General features: G+C 45.1%; 2 protein-coding genes across 5 annotated transcripts in view; one reads left to right on the top strand and one right to left on the bottom strand.

The window, feature by feature from the left end:
* Nucleotides 1-352: 352 nt before the first annotated feature.
* Nucleotides 353-14,284, bottom strand: PGGHG (protein-glucosylgalactosylhydroxylysine glucosidase). 4 transcript variants are annotated; one of them, XM_083417695.1, is made up of 14 exons: nt 14,140-14,284; nt 11,736-12,001; nt 10,890-11,100; nt 9,823-10,258; nt 8,791-8,910; nt 8,146-8,277; nt 7,662-7,773; nt 6,716-6,788; nt 5,457-5,593; nt 4,278-4,411; nt 4,038-4,133; nt 3,835-3,932; nt 2,007-2,221; nt 353-1,516 (listed from the first exon to the last, which is right to left on the bottom strand). In XM_083417695.1, exons 2-14 carry the CDS (start codon nt 11,980-11,982, stop codon nt 1,458-1,460), a joined length of 2,070 nt encoding a protein of 689 aa, XP_083273821.1. In that variant the 5' UTR covers nt 11,983-12,001; nt 14,140-14,284; the 3' UTR covers nt 353-1,457. The 4 variants fall into 4 exon arrangements, with proteins under 4 accessions (XP_083273821.1, XP_083273822.1, XP_083273823.1 ...); XM_083417696.1 differs by having other exon boundaries at nt 14,040-14,178; XM_083417697.1 differs by lacking the exon at nt 14,140-14,284 and adding an exon at nt 13,536-13,551.
* A 4,943-nt stretch (nt 14,285-19,227) lies between these two features.
* Nucleotides 19,228-27,755, top strand: part of LOC310684142 (uncharacterized protein) — a 46,659-nt gene continuing 38,131 nt past the window's right edge. The window contains exons 1-6 of the mRNA XM_083454626.1: nt 19,228-19,316; nt 20,728-21,096; nt 21,591-23,337; nt 25,668-25,805; nt 26,018-26,086; nt 26,648-26,818. Of these exons, the coding sequence (XP_083310752.1) occupies nt 20,796-21,096; nt 21,591-23,337; nt 25,668-25,805; nt 26,018-26,086; nt 26,648-26,818 (2,426 nt within the window). The 5' untranslated portion in view covers nt 19,228-19,316; nt 20,728-20,795. The remainder of the gene's footprint in view (nt 19,317-20,727; nt 21,097-21,590; nt 23,338-25,667; nt 25,806-26,017; nt 26,087-26,647; nt 26,819-27,755) is intronic.

The following is a 27,755-nucleotide window of genomic DNA, read 5'->3' as shown; positions in this document are numbered from 1 at the left end:
AGCCTGTTATTCAAGGTAGGTCAGTTATTCCCTTATATGAGAGATGGATGAGAACTGGAAAGAGGCTTCTAAACCGAGTTAATTGGACTATTGCTGCCGGCATATGCAGCTTGCTTTTTGTATAAGTAACGCTTAGCATATTAGCCTCTCAAAGACAAGCCATTGGAAATGCTTGCTGTTTTGGCATCCATCCCAGGTCTGTAAAGGTAGCAAGGTCTTCTGCACTGCCTTGCAAGTTTCCATCTGGTAAACCTGCTGAAGAACATTTGGAACTGTCAGAGGAGGAGGTAGGAAGAAATCCTTGAAAATGCCAGGGTTCAGTTCTGGTCTGAAGAAAGACTACTACTGACTCGCAGTTTTATTTATTTATTTTATAAAATGCATATACCACTTGACTGTCAAAAAATTCTAAAAGTGGTTTACACTCCCCCATATACGGGGGGGAAATTGTGTACACTTGAAAACGCGGGCATCATTAAGATGAATTCAACAGTGTAAATAAGTTTTGATAGATGTAATAATGGAATACTGAATGGTTTAGTTTATGTAAAATATGCAGGGATTTATGTTATGCAAGGACGCAGGTGGCGCTGTGGGTTAAACCACAGAGCCTAGGACTTGCCGATCAGAAGGTCAGCAGTTTGAACCCCCGTGACGGGGTGAGCTCCCGTTGCTTGGTCCCTGCTCCTGCCAACCTAGCAGTTCGAAAGCACATCAAAGTGCAAGTAGATAAATAAGTACCTCCGGCGGGAAGGTAAACGGTGCTTCCGTGCGCTGCTCTGGTTCGCCAGAAGCGGCTTAGTCATGCCGGCCACATGACCCAGAAGCTGTCTGCAGACAAACACCGGCTCCCTTGGCCAATAAAGCGAGATGAGCACCACAACCCCAGAGTCGGTCACGACTGGACCTAATGGTCAGGGGTCCCTTTATGTTATGCAAAATGAACCATGGAAAGAGAAGGAGAGACGTCATTGATACATTTTAGAATATTTAAACAACCTTAAAGTAAAACAGAAAATTTAATAAAAATTATAGGGGGAAAATATAAGTGGTTTACACTCCCCCCTCCCCTCCCCCAATGCTAATCACAATGTACAATAATCAAATTAACAGGAAAGTTTTTGGGATTTCTTCAGACTAGCTGCTTGCCCCTCCCTCCAAAAAAAAGAATGGAAAATAAGCTATTTTCCTTTTCTCTCCATTGCAGAACCTTTCTGTCCAGGAAGGAAGCTACATCTCTAAGGTAGTCAGTGGTGGTGGGTGGGAATTTCAGCTCCCACTTCAGCAGGTTGGTTATATACACAATGAATGCAGTCAAGAACTCAAGATTCAGGCTCTTCAGTATTGCTGCATGCTAACATGAACCACAAAGCCTCTAAGATACTACTGGCTGGCTGCTAGCTTGCAAAGGCCTGGTAGTTTTTTCATATTTGTCATAGAATCAAAACAAGCTGGCTTTAAATTGTCTCAACCTTCTGGATCCAGCCTGCGGCTGCAGGGAAAGAGATACTCTGTCCTGAAATAGAACAGAAAGCACACAAGCTGTAAAGGTGGCCATCCAAACAAACAACTCTTCTAGTATCATCATCTTTTTAGCCTTCTATATAGATGCTGCAGAGGATCAACAGGTCTCCTGAGGTAACAAATTATTCCACCTATATTTAGCTTGTCTTAGGGCGTAAATATTGAGGGAAGTGGATCCAACAGGTTGGTTGCAGCTTGGACAGGAGGCATTGCTTAAAACCACCACCAAGGTGGTGAACCCTTTCCTCGCCATCTTTGCTATATACCAAGGGTGGTGTTCAACTAGGTTTTCCTCAGAGTAAGCCCACTGAAACAAAGGAACATAACTACACCAGGCCCATTAATTTCAATGGGTCTACTCTAGTTCAGTACCAACCCAAGAATATACCTCAATTTGTTAAAACATTCAGCTAAGTGGGAGAGGATCTCCCTGTCAGCAACAGGAAACCTTGATAATACAGCTGTGGGAGATGATGCTGTACCTTCATTTAAGGGAAGATGCTCGCCGGTTCCTGCCAGCACAGCCTCCAGACCAGGTGGCTGTAGGACAGAGGAGGCCTGTGTCACTCGGATGGTGACATCTTCTTTGGTAAGGGTGAAATCCAGCTTGCTTCCTAAGTAGCACACACCGGTGATCTTTAGTTTCTTTATGTCATCTGGACAGATGGGGTCAAACTTCAGGTGCTTCTTGGTGATCCTAAAGGAAGTACAGGAAGACTTTCTGTTGGAGAGTCAAGAAGGCACCCTACTTCTTTTGCCTCTCACTTTCCACACCCCACATTCACAATGGACTGGACAGCTTAGGATGGTTCCTGCCAGTTGTGTGGGCTGGCAGAGATCAGAAGCAGCCATCAAAGATGGACTGTGGCAATTAGAACCCACCTGGGAACCATCTGGCGGTGCCCCAGCAAAGCTACCACAGAGATTACTTTTCCCCCCCACGTCTCCTTCTGTTGATTTTGCTTCTATAAATATTAATCTTCATTTTGACAATTGCCTTCTGCCTTTTTAATACCGGCATTCTAACTGTGACAAATCAATATAAGTAGAAATCTGTATATACTTTATCAACACAATGCTGATTATGCAAAAGCACTGAGGCTCCCAGGCGTGGCTGAAGGCGCCTGAGGACAGACCAAGAAACAACCTCAAGAGGGCATTTCCCCACTTCCTCAGGACTCTCAAAACCGGACCTGATTTGAGTACTTCAGCCATTTCCTGTTCTTCCTTAACCTAGAGGCAGCTTTGTGGTTATTTTTATCTGAGTGCCGAGAGGCTCTGTCCCACTTCAGTATTGACTCAAACTTTGTTAGGACAAGCTTTGTGGCTGCAACTAAGTTTCCCACACATGTTGGTTGCAAATAAACCATCTCACTAGGAAAAAACAAAAAACAGAGCAAGAACGCCTCTGCTATTCCTCCCACCTTAGGGCAGCCAAACTTAAATCACACTAGTCCAGAGATAAAAGCCCTTCCTTCTAATAACATCTCTCCACTGGAACTGTTTGCTTGTGTTGCCCTGAAATTTGGGTGATGCACCCACAACGCTTTCCTCAGTATGAAGATCACATTGGGGACAAATCAGGAGGAAACTGGATTACTTCAATCTCAGAGCCAGGGGGTATACAGGCTTTATTGGGGCAGGCTAGAGAGTGACTCGCCACGGACCAATCCAGCAAGAGTAACCATTTAAAATCAGCCCCCCCCATCCCTATTTGAAGCTCTTTGTCAAGTTGCAATCACTCCCCAGTCTTTCAGGCATCCAGCAGGGTGGCAGGGACAGGAGGGATGGGGATTCATCTTTCCTGACTCCAACAAGTCATTACAGAGACAACAGGTGGAACCTGCAGCTCATATGTGATTCAGTTTCCTGATGTAGTGAACACCTTTTTCATAGGAGCTGACATCCTTTTTATTCCAATGCACTTCAGGACCATGTACATTCAGCGACATAGCTAACTGCTTGGGTGCCCAGTGCAGCATGCATGGGGGGTGGGGCAGGGCACGCCAGAGTCCCACTGGCCGAGCCCCATTCCGCTCTGGCGCCCTGCAGGCCCATGTTGCTTTTTTGAGCAGCACAGAGCCTGCTGGGAGTCTGCCCATCGCCTCCCCCTCAGCTGTAGCGCAGCTGAGTGGGAGGTGGCAGGCAGCGTGGAACCTGCAGGCGCCTGAGCCACAGCGTCACTCCCATAGGAGACGTGTGGCTCGGGCGCAGTTAAGTGCCACCCACCACGGTGTGGCACCCAGTGTCCCCTTCTCCCCCTGGCTACGCCTCTGTGCACATGAAAATTATTGTTAATACAGCTTGTACCTGAATCCAGTGTATCCATAAACAATAGCCTGCAGAAATCCACCCATCCCTGTAAGGAAGTTCACAGCTCCTGATCCATCAGCGTTCTCCACCCAGATCTGAAAGAGTCGGGGGAAAATATTTTTTTCAAGGTTGTTATTTGGAAAGGGTACCTACAGGGATCAGATTTTAAGAGGGGGGTGGGAAGGTTTGACCTGCCTGACCTTAAATGGCTCAGTGATGTTGCTGAAACATTTGCTCAGCTGCTGTTGGGCTCTTCCGGTCTCCTTCAGCTCCAACCAGCCAATAGCAAACATGCTCTGATGGAGAAAAGGACCAATGCCATTACCAGTGAGGGCCACCACAGCCTCATTCAGATAAATTCATTTCAGCAGCAAACCTATGGAAGACCTCGCACTGAAACCATTTGAGGTTTCCATCCTTTTCAAGACAAGGTTTTTTACCCAGGTCATGGCTGGCCCCTGAGGGTCAGTCACTGGCTCATACATCTCTAGGTCATTCCTTCTGACTTCTGGGTCCATGGGATACATGACAGGGAATCCAAGCAGGACAACATCAGCCTGTTTCACTTGCTCACCTGAGGAAAGGACAAGAGGCAAGATAGACATGTGACCCCAGCCCACGTGCCTTATGGTGAATTGTACCAGAAACGGAGTTGCCAGACTACCTTGGGTGAGGGTGCAGCAAGCGCAACAGCTAGGACAACAGTGTGGGAAGCCCCACTGTGGTGCCATGGCTGTGGTGCCATGATGTCGCTTGGATCTGTCACCTGGGGTAAATGGCTCCACCTTGCCTCATAATAGTTGTGTGTGCAAACCAGTTGCACTCAGGGGGCAAGACAAGTGCCTTCAAGGTGGGGAAACTGAATTTGGAGGATGTGTGAGGGAGGATGCACATTCTCCAAGATGAATTCTCTTACTCCCACCCCTTGTGTTACTTGAAACTGCCGAGGGTGTGTGTGTGTGTTCGTGCAGACTAAGAGACTCCTCAGGGAGGAAACTGGACTTCAAGACGTGCCTTCTAAGGTCAATTCCTTTCCTTCCCCCTCATCTTCCAAATTGTGGAAAGACTCAGGAGGCGGTGTGTCTCCTCTGAACGCAGGAAACTCCACTTCTGCTGCCAAATGTAATGTCAGCTTTGGCAGCAGAGGGTTTATGCTTCTCTGCTGTTCCCTGCTGCCAGTGTTCTGTGGTGGCATGAGGGCAGTGTGCATGGACCACAAGAGATTGCAGTGCCAGAGCCATGGAAAGGTCCCAGGTTCGCTCCCTGGCAAACCCAGGCAGGGCTGGGAGGGACTCCTGCCTCAAACCTTGGAGAGACAGTGCTGGTCACGATACAATACTGACCTAGGTATATAAAAAAAAGCTTCCTGTGTTCCCTGCCTCAGACTCTGCTACTCTGAGGTTTTGTTGGGGACCTAGGGTCTAAATACACTGGGGGTTCTCTCTGGTATGTGGGAAATCACGCCTATCCTCTGCCCATTTTGGTGCCCCACACCTTTGCACACGGAAACCCATTTTACTAGAAAGGCAAGTGACACTGACGTGAAGACTTTGACCTGCACAACAACTGTTATAAAGGGTTAGGCCCACCACACACTCCCTTGCCATGAACCGACTCACCTGGGCAGTACCCATCATACTCTGGGTGGTAATTCCTGCTTTTATCAAAAAGCACTTTAATTTTCTTCCGAACTTCCTCCCACGCTTCAGGGATTGGAATATGCAACTGAGACCCCAAGTCAACTGCAAAATTCAAGCTGGGAAGCAGCAAATAAAAGTGTTTTTTTTAAAAAAAAAAGCTTTACAAAAAAAGTGAAGAAGGAAAGAAAGAGTTGGGCTAGCAGGACAAGGCTGAGAGCTACAAGGTGGGAAGCTTTAGGGTGATTCTGGACTGCTGCAATTTTTGTGTGGGATTCGGTCACTTGGTGGCAAATTCATGTTGCACAATTAAAGATGACTTGGAGGTCATGCACAACAAGCCCACTTCCTCCCCCAAAATGAAATTGTCGCAGAAAGGAAAGTCATGGGGAAATGTATTGGAAATTGTGGGGGTAATGGCGCTTGATACGAGGTCTTGTAAGCTCCCCACAAACTAATCTGATTGAATGCTCATTGAATAGCCCATGTCATCTGAGCTTTCCGCAAACAAATCAGGATGAATGTGGAAGCAACCTCCATGTTTTAAAAGGCACCAATCAAGCTGTCAAAACCTAGAGTAAAGGGACCATGAAGGAAAATGGTGGCAGGGCAAACAGGAAATGCAAATGGTCAGCCTAGCTCACACATCACACCATGGCTGAGCACTACTGTTCAGGCTCTGTGAGAGGAGACTGAGGCTGGCTGGTTTGCTGCTGTGCCACACTGAGCTAACCCATAGTTAAGCTTTTTTTAATGGAACATGGAGCCAACTTCTTCCTGCAGGACTTCTTCCTGCAGCTAAATCAATCATTTACAGCTGAGCTGTCCTTTAGGCAATAATCAGTATTGGAGGTAGGAATCAGTACTGATGATTAATTCTGTAAAGAGATTTTGTTTTGTGTTGTTTGGTCAATTTGAAGATCTTGTTGAGTTATTAATTTATTATAACAATTATTTCATTGTTGTTTTATCCCCTGCATCTTCTTTTATTCTGCTGCTACCTTATGCAGTGAATTTTATGGCCTTTCATAATTTTATGGTCAAGCAGCCTGCTATTTGGCAGAAAGGTGGTACAAACCTTTTGAAAAGAACTTTTAATTAATCAATTAATTTATGGATTCCTTTGCCTGTATCCATCACCCAAGCAAGAAGAAGAAGAAGAAGAAGAAGAAGAAGAAGAAGAAAGGCAGAAACCGGAAGAGCATAGAGAGAAAATGTCATCAATTCTGCAAGTCCCTTACCTCCTCTGGGCAATGACATTGGTATAAACAGAGTTATCTACAGCACCGTGATATTCATCAGGGGGCAGGACACCTAGAAGAAGGCAGAACATGGAAGCACTTCCTGGATTTTTTGAAAATTCAGAATGAGCCCAAGTCAAGAAAAGTCAGATTCCAGGAGCCAAACAAATGTTGCAGGTTAAGTCTATTGTGCATATACTTGCCTATTTTGCACTTTTTGCATATATCTGCTGTTAGGTATGGGATGCGGCAAGGAGTCATGCAGATAACTAAGCCTCACTTAGTCAGCACTGGAACACGGCAAGCTGCTTTATATTGAATCAGATGGTGGCTCCAGCTGGCTCTATGTTGTCTGCTCTACAGCAGCTGGCAATGACTCTCCAAGGTTTCAGAAGCAAAGGTCCCTCCTTGCCCTACCTGGAGATGCTGGGGATTGGAGCTGGGACCTTCTGCATGCCAAGCAGGGGCTCTACCCCTGAGCTACAGTCCTTCCCTTCTATAGCTCCTCTGAGATTTTAGCAGTCACTGCAAACATAGTTCCAAGAGCCTAGAGATGTGCCTTAGAGAAAGGACATGCACACAGGCATGGATAATGTCCTGGTCGAAGCTCTTGCACAAGCACATTCACTGCATTTTGGACACAGACGGACAAACTGCATTGAGTTGGTGGTAGTAGTGGGGAACCTGTTCTTCCCGTTTGCACATGTGAAGAAGGGCAGGGCTGAGGGCTGACAGGTTGGTCCTTGTGACATACACAACGCCATCTCTCCTGCTTCCCCAGAATTGTGTCTGGTTTCCCCTCAGAGGATTAAGGAAAGAGGCCAGAAAACCAAAGGCAAATCACTTTGCACCTGAATGAGAAGTGTAATAGTAGTAGATTGCAGGCAGCTCAAGAGGCAGCACATGAAATGCAAAAGTCGGTGTATGTCTCTTTGCGCATATTTACCAGGGATGTGGTAGCTCTGGTCTTCTGGGTTCCACACCACCCGGCTGCACCAGTACTGAGCCACAGCATGGACCACCTCCCAGCCTCCTGCCTGATGGAAGAGCTCCAGGTCCTAGAACAAGAGGGGAAAGAGGGGCTCAGAGGGCCGCCGAGCTCCACGTTTCCATCCAAGAACAGGATAACATCAGCTGGATAGCTCAGCTGGTTAGCGCTTGGTGCTGATAATGCCAAGGTTGCAGGTTCGATCCCCATAAAGGCCAGCTGCATATTCCTGCATTGCAGGGGGTTGATCCCTTCCACCTCTATGATTCTGTGAACATAGTTCACGGGGAATGAGAGGTATAAATATCAGAAGATGCATTAACTGGAAAGAGGAATACAACACTGTCTTCAGAGATGAAGCTCTCTCAATTTCAGAAGCAGGTCCCGAGGCTAGAGTTTTATTCATTTACCAGCAATGCCATACAATATGCCCCACACTTACCTGAGTGAAGTAGTAATACTGCTCAAATGCCAGCAAAACATCTCCATTGATGTGGATTTCCTCTTTTCCATAAACCTCCTCAGGGCAGACCTCTTGCCCTGTTGCTGCACTCTCCCAGGGGAACTTTGCACCCTGCCACAATCCAATCGAGTAACACTCAAAAGAGATGATAATTCAAATGGTGATTCTCTATTTCTGTGGGCGATTTATACCCAGGACAACCTTGCACTTTAGCCGCTGTTGAAAGTCATGCGTACTAGACACTGATCGTGACCCGCTTTGTATAATCCATTTGAAACAAATCAGAATGGTCCCATCTGCACTATACATTTAAATCAGAATCGTATCACTTTAAACAGTCATGGCTTCTCCCAAAGAGACATGGAAACTTTAGCAAAGAGCTACAGTTCCCAGAGTGGTTTACTAATCATTCCTCTTTCCATGGGAACAAAATGCCATACCCAGGATTATAGCTGCATTGTGCAGTGTGGATGGGAAGCAGTGGGATATTATCAAATATGATGAGCAGAAAAAAATAAGAGTGCATGCACCCTCATGGGTCAATCTCTCTCCCTCTCTCTCTCTCTCTTACCTGAGCAATCCCTTTGTCAGGTAAGGTCCCCATTCTGTTCCTGTTGCTCCTACCTTGTATCCTTGCTCCTGTGCGTTGCACAGAGCTCCTCCTAGCGTTCGAATCCGGTATTTCAGGATAGCACAAGCTGCTTCCGGATAGAAAAGCAAGATGTTTGGGTACATCCAGGTATCCTGGGTTTAACGAGAACATCACACATTGTTATTAGATGGACAAGCTCATATTCCTTCTAGCTCACCACCACTAACCTGGTCATAAAATCTGTATGTTCATTCTTCCTGAAGCTTTTAATGATGTAGGATAGTGGTAGCCCACATAAGATGCTCTTACAGTGTCTAGAGAGCCACAGGCTCCTTACCCCTGGAGTACAGGATAGTGCCCATGTCTGACTTTTTAGAGAGGTATATGCTACAGATTTTCCCTTCCATGGCTTAAAAAAAAAATACATGTTAGTTCAGTGGGGTGTATACAAGATAGTGTTCAAGAGCTAAAAACAGGTAACTTCTGGGATTTGTGAAAGGCTGACCCCTACATACGTTTTAATAAAGGCCGATCTTTTTACTCGAAGTCTATGTCCTTTTTCTTTGGTTTTCTTGAAGGGTTACCTCCGTCTAGGAACCCCTTTAAATTTCTCCAACCTATAGTTCCAGTTTCATTTTCTGGCATCTTTAGTTTAAAAGATCTCAGTCTACAGGACTGGAAAAATCTTTCTCTGCCTAATATCTTGGAGACACTGGGTTGGATAAGATTTATAGTCTGACTCAGTTTCCTTGATTTTGAACAAGTCTTTCATGATCACTCACCACAAGCTGTGTATATAACAAGACAATACTTCATTCTGGAGCTAGTTACACAAAACTTAAATAATATAGCACACGCAGAGAAAATCCTGCGGAATTCACACCACCTCCTGTTCTTTATCTCTCAGAATTATATACTCTGGAAAGCCAAGATTTGCCTAAGCAACCAAAGAATAAGCTCAGTTCGGGGCTATGTCTTCCCTACTGGTATCTCCTGATTTCTGCACTTCATCACCTCTGTACAGAGATGGGAAACTGGAGACACAGTAGTGCCTTTTGGATCACCTGGTCCCAGAAGACATGGCCCCAGTAATCTTCACCCGAGGTGCCATTAGAAAGGCCTCCAGGGCTAATTCCGGAGAATGGGAAGTCAGAAGAACCCAGGGGGGGAATGGCACTCAGCAGGTAATAGAGGCATCCATAAACAGCCTGGCTCAGTGAAAGAGGTCCCTCAACCTCCACACAGCATCCTTTCCAGAGGGCTGTCCACGCCTGGACGTGAGACACATACAATGAACGAGAGACAATCAGTGACATTCCTTCACTAAAGCTCCTTTTCACGTCCTCTTCACTCTCTGCTACGGCTGTGAGAAACTCCCAGGTCTTTTCCTTCTCCTCCTCAGGGAGGGTCACTGCTTGTGGCACTGGGGTCCAGATCATGTGTACAGTAGGCTGAGGGCCACTCTCCACCTCAGGGACCAAAGTCTTTCCATAGATGTAGCTAAAGGAGAGAGGGAGAGAAAAGCTGCAGGAAGGAAGACCTTATGGTTCTTTCATCAGATCATAGAATCACACCAGGAATTCAAATCCCATCTCTAACTCTACTGTTAATCCTACCACTGGTTTTCTAGCTCCCATCCATATCCTGCACAAAATCTTTGTCCTCCTTACTTTTCAAACACTCCATATCTTTGCCCTACCTCCAAGGCAGATATTTTGGACTACAACTCTTTTGGACTACAGCTCTCATCCTAAGAACATAAAAATATATCAAGATATACATGGTAGATCTTCTCCCCCATTAATCTGCCAACATCTTCTGAATGGGGCTGCCGTTGTTCCTTGGGCTTGCCTGTATTCAAACACAGGGACATAAGAAGTTGCCTTCAGGAACGCAGGTCCTTGTTCCATCTAGTTTGGCATTGTTTCCGGCAGAAGTCTTTCCAAGGACTCCCTGGAGATGACAGAGACTGAACCTGGACCTTCTGCATGCAAAGTATGTGCTCTACCACTGAGCTATGGCCTCTCCTCCAAACCATAGGAAGTACTCAATTCTTTCTACCACTGTCTTTATATCTCAGGGGAAGGAGGACAACACAAATCTGACCAAATCTTCTCATGATGATACTCACTGAGCTCCCTGGAAATCTGCCCCTCTGTGCAAGTCCAGGTCTGGACTCTCAGGTGTGAATTGGGTCTGTAGATTGACAATAATGGGTTCACCTTCAAGCGTTGACCTCTGGATGGTTATGCTGAAGGCCAGAAGGTGAACAAGGGATTGGTGGGCATAGATCCTGTGAGTGGCTCTATAACCTGGAGCCTGGATTGTGTGGATATAGGTCCCTGCAGGAAAAAGGAAAGAAAATGATCCATGTGAATTCAGATTCTTACACTTTTATTTACGTTCTAAAGAAAGCCTAACACCACAAATTTCACACAAGGTCTGTCTGGTTCAAAGTTCACTTTTGGGACAAGAACATCTAAACACAATCTACAACTCTAAAATGATATACTTGGACAAATATTGAAGTTAAAAAACTATTTGTTTTGTTATTTACTGAAATAAGAATTATATCAGGCACCCTATGGAATTGAAAAAATTGTCTAGTAGCACAAGAAGACAGAAAAACCTCCAGATCTTAAACACATTGTACTGGAAAAAATGATTACATTTGAATCCTAAGTTTCCTCTGGAGTGGTATACTTTGGATTCCATTTAAGCTTTATTTCAAAACTGGTTGCTAGACTACAATTAGCTCCCCAAAACTTAGTGAACTTTGTGCTAAGTGGGAATTTGAATCCAGGACATCCTGAGCCCAATACCAGCACACTCTATTCAATGTTCACCTTTGTCTCTTTAAAAGTAAGAGCTTCCTTTTAAAACAATGCCCATGCTCAGTGCAAGCTAAATAACCTAGTCCCATCATTGTGGCATTGCTGCATTTGCAATGAAAAGCAACAACACTGTTGACACTTACCTGTTCTGGTGTCCAACGAGAAAGTCTCGGTCAGGCTGTCCTCAGCAGCCACACTCATTTTGACATTAATAGGGCTGGGAACATCAGCACGATGACAGTCCCCAACTGCTCCATTATACACCCCGTTTACATGCAAGATGTCCCTGTAGACACGAGTGCCCAGGTAGGCGTTGGTCACCGTGGCAAGGAGACGGGGGTCAGAGGGCAAAGTGCCAGAGGTGAACACAGCAGGATCTTCCTCTGCCATGGCAACATACCACAGGCAGCTGAAAACAATGTGATGGCACACAGTGAATATTTCATCAGATGAGAAATGTTATGCGTGTAATCACAATATTCAGCACTAAGGCACACAAAATGAAATGTAAGCCCTGAGCTGGATGGAGGTGTGGAAAATGTTCTTATAAGGAAGTGGAAACATCGTGTTGCTGTACTTAGGCTGACCAGGCAGAGAGGGGGGCAGGGATTGTCTCAGACAATAATTTTGAAAACTAGAACTCTTCTCATCCCTTCAGGACAAGAGGGACCTGCTCAAATTCTCTCTTTTATGCAGTTTTAACAGAGAGAGGAATCCTGGCATCTGGCTGTCCACTGAAGGATCAAAGAACAATGCCCTGCGACTCCTCTCAGTCTCCCACTCAGCCACAGGAAGCGAAGGCTGTAAGAATGGTGGTCATGCCCAAGGACTTGAATGTCCTTCCTCCTTTAACTGGCAAGATTCTCTCTTACAAAGATGAAACCAAAAGGAGAGGACTGATCTTTCCCTCACTTTCCATAGGTCAGAAAAAAGGGTTCCTGCTCATGCACATATGAAAATTTTCAAATACTAGATGCTAATGCAAAAACCTGTTTTTAAGAGTCATAGTTGTGACAAGATATGTTCCATTGCAGCAGTCTGACCATGTAAGAACTTGGGCATCTGCAGGATTTTTTCCAGGAGAGAGGCAGTACAAAATGTACATGGATATATAACTAGTGCCAAAGGACAGGTCTATCATTTCTGGTAGATCTGGTGACTGAGTGGTGGTGAGGCCTGGGGACCACGTCTATAAGCTGTGTAGTAACTGCCTTTGAGGAACTAATATACCATAGTTCTCCCATTCTGTTATTTTTCAATGGGCAGATTTACTCATCATTGCAGACTTGCTGTTTTGACAATATTTTTCCACCACAGCTGAAACGCTTCAGGTTTTCCCCTGGCTCCCTTTGCCCTGCACACCCTTAATTCATTGCACTGCTGCTCCAAGTAACACCACAGTCCCCTCGCATTTCCCCTTTTAAAAACAGAATAAAACGTGGGAAGAGTACACTGCAGGGCTGCCACTCCCTACTGCAGCGCCAGCAAAATGGGTATATCACTGGTCTGTTTCTTAAGGCTAGTATACTCTCTGTTGTCACAGCAATATTATCTTTGTTATTACAGGGTGAGTCCTTTAAAAGAGGCCCTGTGGATACAGAGTACACATGTTCCACGCAGTGGCGTAGCGTGGGGGGTGCAGGGGGGGCCGGCCGCACCGGGCGCAACATCTGGGGGTTAGGGTTAGGGGGCGCAAATCCACGGGTTAGGGGGCGCAAATTACTTGCCTTGCCCCGGGTGCTGACAACCCACGCTACGCCACTGGTTCTACGGGGCCTCTTTTAAAAGACTCACCCTGTATTAGCATGGCAATTTTACAAGAAGAAAATCACATGTATGGAAAATAAGCCCAGAGGTCGAAAGCTCAATCACAGCCACAATCTATGGTATTTCTGACCTTCCCCAATGGAACAGCAATCACTCCCTTGTCCAGAAACACTCACTCCAAAAGGTCAGCGAGCGGATGGGGGGGGGGGGCGCTCAAAAAATTAACCAGGAAGTTTCTACTCCACCTTTCTTTTGGTTAATTGGCTAGCTCCGATTTCTCATTGTTACGACTTCATTCATTGGCTACACACAGTGAAAGGCGGGAGCAAGGTTAGTTTCTTACAAAAACAAACCTCCCATCTCAAATGTCACAAGGTTTGCTGCGATTATATTATTGAAAAGCTGCTTCCCCTCTCTCCACTGCCATGCTGGCAGTTTGGGAAAACTCCGCTTCTCTCACTCAACAGGTATAACAACACTTTCCTGGCGATTTTCCTGCAAAAAAGCTCCCTCTGCTCGTCCGCGCTGAGGATCGAGCAAAACACGCACACGCGACATAGTCATTTAACCACCTTAATGGAGGTGTTAAGTGCCATTGAGTCAGATCGGGCTGACTAGTCCCAGGTAAGTGCAAGCACACTTACCTTGGAGTAAGCCCCACTTGGATCAATGGCACTTACCGCGCTAAAAGACGTGGTGAACTGGAGGCCAGTTCATACTACAGTACAGGTGAAGAGGGAACGGATGAGTTGCCTCGGGAAAACAATGGTTGGGTCTTGCCTTGAATCAGGTCGCTGAGAGCCGGACAGTCCTCCGGATTGCTGCTGGAGGTGGAGCCGCCGGAGGACGACGGGGGCGGGGAGATCGCAGAAGAGGGGTCCTGGAAGCCCAGGAGGGAGGAGAAGGAAATACGTTTAACTTTTAAAAAAGCAATAACAACTTCCAGCCGGAGATAATTAACTTCGCGTGTGTCCTATAATATCGTAATCTGAGCAAGGGAAACATAGCAGGGTACACAGGGTACACAGATTTAATTATCTGGTTAATCACTTTTTCGCACGAAGAGGAAATTTCCCGCTTGGTGTCCTGCGAGTCAGTCAGCAAAGAGATCAAGGGAGAAGCTCTGCAAACAATAAAGAGCGAAAAAACACAGCAAAAGGCAAGGAAACCAGGAGTTCCAGAGCAAAGAAACATATGCAACAGGGAAATTCCCGTGAAATAAAAGATTCATTCCCTTCACACCTGGGGCTGCCTACAGACTATAGATTTGAAGCACATCCTTCCAGATCCTGGGAACGGTAGTTTACTACTCCCATATATTGTATGTATTGTACATTGTTCCCAGCACCCACAACAAACTACAGTTCACATGGTTTTTTGGTGTGTGAGATTTAAGGGGGGGGGGAGGAACCTGGGTCTTCCAGATGTCTGGAAGCTGTGGCTGGATGGCTACGTGGGAGCCGGTTGAAGTTAAATCCTTCGAAGACAGAGGTCCTGTGGCTGGGACGGGACGATATGGGATTGGGGGGGCAACTCCCATCTCTTGCGGGGGCGCAATTAGTGCCAGCACCGTCCGTTAAGAGTTTGGGTGTAATCTTCGACACCTCCCTTTCCATGGAGGCGCAGATTGCAGCTACAACAAAGGCGGCATTTTTCCATCTCCGCCAAGCTAAGCAGTTGGCTCCTTACCTCTCTCGCCCTGACCTAGCCACTGTGATCCACGCGACGGTCACCTCCAGACTGGATTATTGTAACTCGCTCTACGTGGGGCTGCCCTTGAGACTGACCCAGAAACTCCAGCGGGTGCAGAATGCTGCAGCGAGACTCCTTACGGGGTCTTCGCTGCGAGATCACATTCACCCGGTGCTATACCAGCTGCACTGGCTCCCGGTGGAGTACAGGATCAGGTTTAAGGTGCTGGTTTTAACCTTTAAAGCCCTATACGGCCTAGGACCCTCGTACCTACGGGACCGCCTCTCCTGGTATGCCCCACAGAGAAACTTACGGTCTTCAAATAAAAGCATCTTGAAGGTCCCAGGCCACAGAGAAGTTAGGCTGGCCTCAACTAGAGCCAGGGCTTTTTCGGCCGTGGCTCCGATCTGGTGGAACACTCTGTCACAAGAGACCAGGGCCCTGCGGGACTTAACATCTTTCCGCAGGGCCTGCAAGACAGAACTGTTCCACCAGGCCTTTGGCCAGGGCACAGCCTGACTCCCTCCATTGGCAATCTTCGCAGAGCTCTGGCCCAATGGTTGCCAGTGGCTTGAATTAATTAATTTTATAATGAATGATTTTAAAGTGTTGTTTGTACTGTTTTATTGTTGTTAGCCGCCCTGAGCCGGGCTTCGGCTGGGGAGGGCGGGATATAAATAAAATTTATTATTATTATTATTATTATTATTATTCTGGATGAATCTTCTGGTACCATCAAGATCTACCTTGGGATCTGCTGCCCCTGTGGATCCCGCCACCTGAGGCAGTCACCTCACCTTGCCTTATGAGTGGGCCAGCCCTGGCACCATGATACAAGTTTTTGTGGCGGGTAGGTGGAGTAGAGTCCACATTATACTTTAGTAAACATGTTAGTGAATAAGTTATCACAGGACTCTTAGTTGTTCGTACTGCAGTGCGTCTGGGAAATGGGTGGAAAAGGGACAAAAGAGGGGGAAAAACTCTTTTCGTTTTGAAAATGAATGTCCTTCTTTTGTGCCTGCAGTGCACTATTTGCCTCCAGGAAGGCGAGTCCAGCAAACATCTTGTCTATTCTGTCTGGTAGATCAGTTTCTGTGGTGACTCTAGTGATGTGATGCCAATTTTTAGGGGTCTCTCTTCCTGGACTACTTTTAAAACTATCGGCTTGGGAAATGTTTAAGGGCAATGGAATACACAGTAAGCCTGCAACTTATGCATCTTTAATTTGTACTCATTCTTCTTTACATGCTTAGCATTTTTTTTAAAAAAACAGAAATTTAAAAGGGGGCAGGCACCCAGGAAAAAAGACTTTGGCAATCCCGCCTGCCCTTGAACCCAATGTGTTTTTACTATACACAATATTGGCTTTAGGTGTGATCCGTGGAAAGTAACCACCAAAAAAGTTGAGGGCATACTGTGATACAAGGGCTCCCAAAGCATAGTCATTTTAAAGAAGAAAGTCCATATGCATTTTAAGATGACTTATGAAGTGTGTGTGTGTGTGCGCGCTGTGTGTGTGCGCTGTGTGTATTTTCACTTTTTTTAAAAAATCAAGGATTTATATTTTACAGAGCTTGTAGCAGTATGTTAGGAATTCAGTGGTAATGACTTTACTTTGTTGCACCTTCTCTTTGCTCTTACTCTGAAGAAGTAAGAACACAGTGGTCATTGGGCCCCACAAATAACCCAGAGATGCATTTTAAATAAAAGCACACATTCTACTCATGTAAAAACACACTGATTTCCGGACCGTCCGCGAGCCGGATTGAGAAGGCAATTGGGCTGGATCCGGCCCCCGGACCTTAGGTTGCCTACCGCTGCTCTACACCATTCATAACCCGCCTCTATTATGCCCCTGTTTTCTAAACTAGAAAGCTCTAAATGTTGTAACCTTTCTTCATAGGAGTTGCTGAAGTCCCTTGATCATTTAGACCATGCATGCTGTTATCCTTGCCTCTAAATGTGCTTGTCCCCCTCAGGTTGCGTCATTCTTAGCTCCATGCTATTGGTGGTTGGCATCTCTCATCTGTTCTTCCCACCTACCCATCACTATCTGAGCTGGACCTGGGAATTAACCTGCTGAGAGAGTCTGGAATGCTGGCTGAGGGGGTGAAACACCCAGAGTGCAAGACACAGAAACTGGTGTAAGTGATGGGTTAGCATTCTATCTTCTGTGTTTGCTATTTCTGCTAGAATCATAAAATCCTGTGCTTGACCCAGTTATTCTGTCTTTACAAAGAAAACAACAATGTCAACTTCTTTCACTTGGTTCCTGTATATTTATGTATCTTTTTCAATCATTGCTGCTAAAAATGTGGTTTGGACAAACAACTCGTACTCTAATAGCCCACTGGTCCCAGTGTGATGTTTCCAAACATCTTTGCAGAAGAAAATATAACTTTTCCAGATAAAAATCAAAGTATTGCTTCACTCTCTTTCTTCTGCTACATGTTGGCCAACACCCAACAAGAGAGCTGCCTGCCTGCTATTCTGTGTGTTTCTCTGAGCCAATACCTCTTTGTTAGCTGCATATGTAAACAGTGGTAAAACTCTTTTACAGCCAACTCATTACAGCTTCAAATCGTAATTTAGTTCTACTCTTGTGTGAAAAAACAACATGCTCCATGGAAAAATACAGAAGATTTCTTTACAATGCAGAGTAAAAATGCAGCAATTTATTTACATAAAACATAACTTTAATACTGTATAATGCAAGGAATCCCAGAGGTGCTGCCACACTGAAAGCTCAACTTTTTTCAGATGTGGAGTGAACACCATATGGTCATTGCAGGAGTGCAAGGTCCGTACAGCAAAGTGGTCAGGTAAGCACATGTGGTGGGGAATCCCTAAGGTAAACTGGTCTTAAGCTCTTAAAGAGCTTTCTATAGAATAGTAAGACCTTGAACTTGGCAGCCAGTGCAGGTCTTTGAGCGGCGGTATGATTTGGTGGCAGGATCTCTCTCCTATCAGCAGTCATTCTACACTAACTGCAGCTTCTAGACCAGCTGCAAGGGAAACCCCACACAGAGTGTTTTGCATACTCTAACCTTGAAGTACAGTACTGTATAGTGATTCTTGACCTAAAGGGAGCAGCCTAAAATGGGGCAGCTCAAAAAAGAGCTGAAACACTTGAGTTTCCTGACTTGGGAGCGTGTGTTTCAGTGAGAGGGGGCAATTCATCTTTGCAAATACCCAGTTCAGACAAAAAAATTACATCAGCTGTGTATTGAAGTCTAATTTGTGAGACCTTTCAGCGACGGGTGCCGCATAGAGATCCTGCAAATCACAGTCCGTCTGCGAACAGCTCCTAGGGAAAGGGAGCAATTATTATATATAGGACCTCAGGCTAAGTATCCCGAGTTTCTTTTTCTTTTTGCGGGTAGGTGGGCAAACTCCCGCCTCGCTGTGGGCAAGACCAGGGAGGGCAGGCGAGTGTTTGGGCGAAGAGGGGCTCCGGGTTGGGAGCCCAGGACCTGCGAGGCAAGGCCGTTGCCTGCTGCGTCACCAGCGCTGTGCGTGCCTTTCGCGTTTATGGGAAAGTGACGCGCCTGACTCCTTAAAAGTCCAGAAAAAACACTGGCGGCACCGCGAGGAGAGATGGGCGCCGGAGCAGCGGGAAGCCGAGCGGTGAGATGCGCCCCGGTGGCCGCGCCTGCTTTTTCTGCCCTTCCCTCCACTGAGCCCTTCCCCCGCTGTCGTCTGAACTGGCCCCGCGGCTCAGAGATCCCGAGTCTGGGCTCGTCCCTTCTCACGTCGCAGCCTGGAAAAAGGGGAGTTTTAGATCTCGTGGGGAGGAGGCGAGAGGGGCCACGATTCTCACCCGCTCCTCGATCTGAGCGGAAAGCTGCGATGTGCTAAAGGCACTCTGCGCGTTCTCAGAGACCTGTTGCGTCATTAGTGCAGCACGTGATATCCCAGGGCAAGGTTTTTGTTGCTTTTCTGAGCATGTAGCTGTGCGGTTTGGAAAGATGAAGATGTGCGGAGTTAGCACTTAAATAATAGGCAGTGTCAGGGGCACAATGCGTTCAGTTGTCATGTTTAAACTGCCGAAGCCGTATTGAAACACCACTTTCCTTCGGGCGGGAATATCCTCTTTCATCTTTGGGCAGGTAACGCTTCATAACGCTCTCTTAGCCTTCTTAACGCCCTGAAAGCGCCCTTCTTCTTGCAGCTGTTGCTGAGCTAAAGGCAGATTCATAAAATATTCATCCTGTATAGCAGATAAGAACTACTGACTGCTGTGGAGAAACCACAACTGACACAAGGTGTAAGAAAGGTGCAAAGCAAGCTTTGTATCCTTTTGGGGTTATTTCTCTTTTCATAATGTGTCTGAAGGGAAATTTGTGAGGTGGGGAAACCTGCTTCTAAAACCTATGCCAGGGCTCAGTTACAGTGTTGAAAAATACTTCCTGCTAATCTCCTTAAAAAATAAATAAATCCCCACATTTGTTTTAGTTATTGCTCTTAATTGATTTTTTTTTCTTTTACAAACATGCATTTTCTTTTTATTTCTGTTAATCTTCTTTGAATGTTTCAAAAAACTGAGGTGGAGGGAGTGGGATAAAATGGTTTTATGAAAACCATTTTGCCCCATGTTTAAGATGTGCTGGCTTGTTTATATGCTTGCTTTCTGTATGTAGAAGGAGAGTCAGCCAGTGTTTTTTTTTTCTTAGGAGTATTGCAGGGAAGACACTACGCATTATGCTCAGGGCATGTTGATATAATAATTACTTTGCTGTAGTCATCATCTGAAATACTGAAAAAAGTATGTTATGTAATTAATGTGTGTGTCATTAACACTGATGACTAAGAAAGATTTCAGAACCTGCTTTCCAATTTCCAGATAACAAGTTTTAGTTTATCACAATTAATTTAATTTAAATATTTACATCCTCTCTTTCTACCCAAGGCAGGTCTCCAAGGGGGCTAACAACATGACTGAGAGTCACTGCAAATAATTCCACAACTAAATTAAGAACCAACCCACAATAGTCAGTCAAATCAAATAAATGCCACTGGAAGCCTAAGGAAAGAAGACATTTTAACTTGTTGTGCCCAAGCTTAGTAATACCAAAATGTTTTAAATTTGTCCAGTAATTGCTTTTATTTTGAGTAAGCGCTGCAGATTTGTTAGACGCTGGTGAAATATGGTCAATCCTATTGGCCTTGGTTAATAACATACTGGCCTTACTAATGGATATTTCTGTTCTAATGGAAGCTTCTCAGCAATCTTCAAGGCCTGATCCCTGCAGATGAAAATGAAGTAATCTAGAATTATGTTATGGGAACATGCTAGGTGATTATTGGACTGTTCCATGGGGATAGCCATGGGCGTAGCCAGGATTATTGGGGGGGGGGGAGGCCTTTTGTTAGGCAAGGTAGGCCTTTCGTTGGGGGCAGAATCTGAGTTTGCTCTGTATTTTTATTGAATTTCCCCTTTTAGTTGCCCCTCCCTGCCCCCCTGGCTACACCCATGGTGATATTTCAGTTGGTTAGAGCATGGTGCCGATAACACTAGGGTTGCAGGTTCAATCCCCGTAAGAGACACCTGAATTGCAGAGGGTTGGCCTAGATCATCCTTGGGGTTCCTTCCAATTTTATGATCTCTTTAGCTTGCTTTTCACAATCTCTAAGTAACAGCTTTTCATCTTTTTCTGTTGCTTTGTGTGGCCCCAGATCTGAGAGCAGAGTCCTTTTATGAGATCGCCAAAGCTCTGCTCCAGCCTCTAACAAGCAAACCCACAATGGCTCACCCAGATCTAGCGATGGGTAGGAATAGAACCTTAAGCCAAACCCTCTATGATGCCTTGGAAGAACTCCTTGAAGACCAGTTTAACATTTTTAAACAGAAGCTACAAGACATTGACCGTGATGGAAAGGGGAAAATCCCCAAAGTTCAGCTGGACAGTGCTGATAGATCCGATGTTATTCATCTCATGTGTGACTTCTATGGTGAGGCCAGTGCAGTAAAAGTATGCATATGTGTCCTTGAACATATTGGCAAGGAAGACATTGCTGCAAATCTCAAAGAAGCAACACGGAAAGGTAAGAAATCATAGCATATTGCTGGAGATTCACTTTTTTCTTTTCTTTTCTTGGTCATGTTAAAGAGTATCTCCAGTAAGCAAATGCATCAGATCCTGGTGGACCTGCTAATGGGGACTCACCTGAAGAACTCCATTATCAGGCAGGGGTATAAGGACTTGGGCAGCCCTTAAGGTACCTTGGACTCAAGTTGTTAAGGGCCTTGTAAGTTAATACAAGAAGCTTAAACTTGGCTCAGTATCATGTGCGCAGTCAGTGCAAGCTTTTAAGCCCTGGAGTTACATTCTAGCAGTAGTCTGTCCCCATGAACAGTGGAGCCACAGCATTTTACATCTCCACGTTTGATTGGGATGGGATTATATATGTCTGTGTACAGGCTAGAACAGCTTTTTATATTTACTGATCTTTCTCATTTGAAGACAAGAGATGGAATTCCTAACAAAAAATATTTGGTGCTTTCTCAATACATCTGCTAGCGCATGTCCTTTTCTTAGGTTCTAGGTTAACCTACAGAGACTACATAAAGGGCAAATTTCAGTCAATGAAAGTCCACCCTTCCCTTGCTGAAAATCTGCTTCGAAGCTGCCAGTATTCAAAGCTAACCTTTGATATTGACAGTCCCAGAAAGGAGAAGGAAGAACATGAAATCATGGCTTTAGGATGGGTATATTTTCGAGACACTTACATGGACTATTGTAGCCTTCAAACAGAGTATACCACTGAAAAGCTATTTAATCCTGATAGAAATGGACTGGTTCCACAAATCGTTGTACTGCAGGGAGCTGCAGGGATCGGGAAAACAACAACGGCAAGAAAAATCATGTTTGACTGGGCCTGTGGAAGACTTTATCAGGCCATGTTTGATTATGTTTTCTACATTAATTGTGGAGAGATGAACCTCTGTAATGAGGATAGTAGTATTGCAGAAATCATTTTAAAACGGTGGCCCAGACAGGATGAAATTAAGAAGATGCTGGAGAATCCGAAGAAACTGCTGTTTGTAATTGATGGGTTTGATGAATTAAGATGCTCCCTTCAACCAGACCCCTTTTGTACTGATCCCTGGCAGAAGGGGCCTGTGGAGGTCCTCCTGGGCAGCTTACTTAAGAAAAAACTCCTTCCTGAATCCTACTTGATAATAACAACAAGACCAACAGCCCTGGGGTATCTCCATGAGTGCTCAGAGGAATTACGTCGCCATTTCAAGATCCTGGGATTTTCAAAAGAGGACAGAGAGAAATATTTCCACAAATTCTTTGAGAATAAAGACCGAGCAACTCAAGCTTTCAGTCTTGTAAAACAGAACGAGACCCTCTTCACCATGTGCTCGGTTCCCCTTGTGTGCTGCATCATCTGCATGGTGTTGGTACAACAGATGGAAAACAGTGAGGATCTTTGGCAAACATCCAACACACTCTCTGCCATCTATATGCTTTACCTTTTCAGCTTGCTAAAGCTGCACCACAACAGCCCGCCAAAGGAACATATTAGAAAGAACTTGAAAAGTTTGTGTTCTCTGGCTGCAGATGGAATCTGGAAACAAAAAATACTGTTCTGGGAGGAAGAAATCAAAGAGCTCGGCTTAGATCAGGAAGACTCCCTCCCCCTCTTTCTGAGCAAGAGTATTTTCAGAAGGAACATCGAATGTGAACGTGCCTACAGCTTCATTCACTTAAGCTTCCAGGAGTTTTTTGCAGCCTTATCTTACTTACTGGAAGAAGGAGAAGGGCTGAGTTCTGAAAATCCTAATCGAGATGTGGTCAGATTATTGGAAAGCTACGCAGTTTCCAGACCTGATTTAGAAGTAACGGTGCGCTTCCTCTTTGGCCTCGTAAATGAAGGAAAGGGAATGAAGGACATGAAAGAGCGGTTAGGATGGAAATTTTCACCTAAGATTAAAGAAGTCTTATTAGAATGGGTGAAAAACACCACAGAAACAAAGATGGATGTACATGAGAGGCATAAGCACCAATGGCTTGAATGCTTGTATGAGAACCAAGAGGAAAATTTTGTGGAAAGTGCATTGGATCACGTGACTGAAGTTACCGTACATGGAAGATACCTGACTAAGACGAGAGTGATGGCCCAGGCATATTGCTTGGAGCACTGCTCTGCTTTGGAGGTCCTTCACGTGGAGGAAATGTTATTTATGAGAAATTATGATTTTACCGAAGAAATACTAGAAAAAGAGGAGGAGGAAGAAGAGGAAAAACTTACTAATTCAGAACCATGTTCAGACAGGTATGTATTATTTCAATAAGGGATGTTGAGTTTCTCTGCACCTGCCACTTCCACACACGGGATTTCATCACACGCAGCAACTTTTTGCCCCTTTCTGATATTTTCCAGAGTTTCTGATAAGGACACACATTTGACTTTGAACTCTCATGAAATTCTCCACACACACACACACACACACACACACCATGCGTATTCTTGATGCTGACCAGCCAGATCTTCTTTTGATAGACAGATTTCTGGTTAATAGCCAAAAACAGTTAAGACCCTATTTAACTCTTGGCTGACCAGCTGCTGCATTAGGAATTCCTAGAGTGGGCAAAGGTGTTGACTGTGGCAGCAGAGCAGATGCAGGAACTGGGAAGTGTGTGGGTGTGGGTGTGTGGGTGTGAACTAAATGTTCCCATGACCTTGTATCATGGATTATGGCCTTGGAGAAAAGCAAGAATGCAAAGGAGTCTGGCCCCCAAAACACAGGGGAACGGCATGGCAGGGTGAGCATCCCAGTTCCTCGGGAGGATGGTGAGTAATGCACCACTTTCGTGGTGCTTGGAGTCTGTTGACCCACAGTGCTTATGGGTAAGTGAGGATTTTTTTGACCCCCCAACCTCTAACTGGGCTTGTTTTTCTTCAGTACTTTGAAGTGCAGTAGGCCACACTTTTAAATAAATAAATAAATAAATAAATAAATAAATAAATAAATAAAGTCTGATAGCTCATTTGGTTAGAGCATGGTGCTCATAACTCCCAGGTTGCAGGTTCTATTCCTGTTTGGGACAGCTGCATATACCTGCATTGCAGGGGATTAGACTAGATGATCCTCAGGGTCCCTGCTAACTCTACAATTATATGATTCTATGAATAACCAATGAGAGCATGTGAATGTGTTGTTAAGTGTAATTATTCAGTGTACATCAAAATGGGAGATAGAGAATGCTTCTGTATTGTATACTGTGAAGCATGATAGGAAATTTTCATGAAGTTAGAGAGGAGCCTACCTGGGCTCTATCTTTGTGGCTCAGTCACATGCTCAGTTATCAGCATACAGTCACATGAAAGAGAAAGTATTTCACGTCTATGCATATCTAAACTGACAGGCATCCATGTTGGGTGTAGTGCCTCTTCTGAGCTACTGAAAAGAATGGATATGTTAATCTTCATCTCCAGCAAAAAGAAGTTGCAATGGAGAAGAGCTTTGATTTTAGCTCAAAATGCAAGATACTTGTTTTTGTATAATCTCTTTTTATTGAGTTTTACATTGCATATTTAAATTCAAACATTAAACATCAGCATCAGCATTTAGGATTCCCTGAATCCTTAGACTCCCCTCCACCCTTCCATGGTTACCATTTTCAATATTTTCCAGCTGCCTCACATTTTCATATATGAGAGCCAGTGTAGGTTAAGAGCGGTAGATTCGTAATCTGGGGAACCGGGTTTGCGTCTCCGCTCCTCCACATGCAGCTGCTGGGTGACCTTGGGCCAGTCACACTTCTCTGAAGTCTCTCAGCCCCACTCACCTCACAGAGTGTTTGTTGTGGGGGAGGAAGGGAAAGGAGAATGTTAGCCGCTTTGAGACTCCTTCGGGTAGTGATAAAGTGGGATATCAAATCCAAACTCTTCTTCTTCTTCTTCTACTTCTTCTTCTTCTTCTCTATTTTTGTTAAACAGTCCATTTTTACAGTCCAGTTTTTATTACATTACAAGCGTTACTCAAATCCTGCCAAAGTTTTTAGTTGTTTACAGTGTTCTCTTAAGTACATTGTAAATTTTTCCCATTCCATATTGAAGTTCCTCTCTTCCTGGGTTCTGATTTTCCTGGTCATTTTCGCCATTGCAGCGTTGTCCATCTTCATCAGCCATTCATCTCTGGTGAGGACCAAATATTTGTAATCTAAGTTATCGTGCCTTATGCTGGAATCAGTGCAAGAGTTATGCAACTGAGTGAATGTAATTTTTATTGTTTGAAGTTGAGAGCTGAGTTCTGTGATAGTGCAATTTTTTTGTAGGGATACAGTTAGGGCCAAAGGCGCCATCTTGAGAGGGCGGGGGACATTGCGCACATGAGCATCACACCTCCTTCCTTAAGCTGGGCAGAAGCTTCCCAAGCTTTAGGAAGGAGGCACCAGACTTTAATACTTTAATACTCTAATTTACCAGGAACATGTAGGGGTTCAGCTCAGTCTCCCATGTCCACTGACTGCACACCACTGTTCTGTGAGTAAAACTTTTTGAACCATATTTTCGGACTGGATAATTTTTATTTCAATACAAGAGTCAGTTTTTGCTCATACAGTGACTTCCACTGGATAATAATATAATAATTTCAATAGGTTATGGGCCCAGATCCAGAGACGTAGAAGAGACCCAGAGTGCAATAGCTGGACTATGTACAATTTTTTGCATCGACTGACTTGTGGTATTTTTGGGAAACCGGAAGAACCTTTGTTTGGGAAGCTGGAATCCTGTTGGTAAGTCCTCTTTTTTGGGGGGGAGGAGGTGGCCTGACCCCTTGGATCAACTCGCACCATGACACTGATGGGACAGGTTGTGCAACAGTGGTATTTGATGTGTGTGTCATGATTAAAGTACAAGTTTGAAAACCACCACACTATTCTCTTCATAAAAATAAAAGAATATGATGAACCTTTTCTTAACAAGGACATTTTCTTTCATCTCTTAGTGAACAGTATCAAAACCCAGCCATCTTCAAAGCACTGAAGTCTCCAAAAAGTAACTTAAGGCATGTGGGGTAAGAAGCTGTTTGCGTTTAACTTCATTAGAGTCCTTTTGCAGGGGCAAAATATTGATCCTGATCCTGGGTGTGATGGACCAAAGTGGGGGTCCCCCGCACTGTCCTCAGTTTCTTCAGTCAGCGAAAGGCAGCTCTCAAAGCATGGAAAAGAAACCCACAGAAGCATCCTCAGTGGCTCCTCTCTAGCTCTCTCAATCCTAATACTGAGCACCAGAATCAGGCAATATTGTGCCCATGTTTCTGGCCCACCAAGGCTTTTTGCCTGATCAGGGCAGTCCTGCTGCTTTTGGGTAACTGTGCCCCAGGATGTTCTTTCCGGGGAGGAGGGTTCAGTGAATTTAGGGGGACAGACTTGGCAGGCTTGCTACCACCCACAGTTCTCATGTCTCCTTCCAACAAACGCCATGTATCGGAGGTGATGGTTGAAGGTTGAATTGTAGAGAACATGGACATTTTGTGGCTGGAAGGAAATACAATGCTAGCATTGTTATTGTTTTGTTTTATTGTATACGCTGAATCATTTCTATATACAGATTTTCATCCAATTGTCCTCCACAGAGTGAAGTTTTTTAGCGAACAGCTTGTTCCTTGTGGTTTCCTCGCATCTCTTCTCTCTGTTAACTCAACACTATTGGAGCTGGAGCTGGGAAGAAATAAAGTCGGAGATTCAGGACTGAAGCTGCTAGCTGAGGGACTAAAGCACCCAAACTGCCAAATACAGAAAGTGATGTGAGTCAGTGCCTGTTAAGATTTCGGCCTCCCTGCGTATCTGCTCCGTTTGCTACTATGATTGCTGGGGCTGAAGGTTTATAAGGTCCCTCCCTTTATCTCACTCCTTCATTCTGAAGACAAGTGAGGTCAGCAATAAGTGGGACGAGAGTCCATCTCTGTTCGCTAACCCTCTTGAGTAGAGCTGGGTGATATTTCAATTCATCGTCTGAAACCGATATGAAGTTCCGATTGCGATATCAGTTTCAGACTTTTTGAGCTGGCTCCCTGGCCGCCACCAGCACAGCACATTTCACTTCCATCTGCCTGTGCTGTACTGGCAGCGGCCAGGAAGCTGCAGTGTATTGCCAGCTGAATTGCCTGCTCTCCCATCTGCCTGCCTGCACATTTGCCTTTGCCTGAGCAAGTGGGACAGGCTGTCTTTCCTCCACCTTCTCAGGCTCCCTCTGACAAGGCCAAGCTGTGGAGAGAGGATGGGAGGGAGTGGGCAGGAGCGCCTTCGCCCAGCAAGCAGGCAACCGTCTTCATTTCCTCCTAGTCACTCTACAGCCCCACCACTTTTTCAGCCTTTTTCGGTATTATTTCAGATATCATGATATATCACTGATAGTTAGTTGGTGGTATATTACGATGTTGAAAACCAGATATCGTCCAGCCCTACTCTTGACATCAGAGATGCAGATGAAACAGTATTTGTGGAGGTGTGGGTCAGAAAGGAACATGGCAACTTTGTTAGCCAACTTTTGTTGTTGTGAGGGAAGCTATGGAAATGTGGGATGTAGTCATATGTACATACAGCTTTCCCCTCTGAGGAGTTCCACTGGCACTTTGCCAGCGCCAAGGCAACCAGAATATCTTAGGAGATGGCAGTGGGGAAAGGAAAAGATGGGGACAGATGTGTAAACATGTTTTATTTTCGTGCTTGTATTTCTGTTTG

Source organism: Podarcis tiliguerta (assembly GCF_965153285.1).
Source record: "Podarcis tiliguerta genome assembly, chromosome: 1".
In the NCBI taxonomy this organism is placed as follows: Eukaryota; Metazoa; Chordata; class Lepidosauria; order Squamata; family Lacertidae; genus Podarcis; species Podarcis tiliguerta.
The sequence above is the reverse complement of the archived record's forward strand: the minus strand, read 5'-3'. Positions and strand labels throughout refer to the sequence as shown.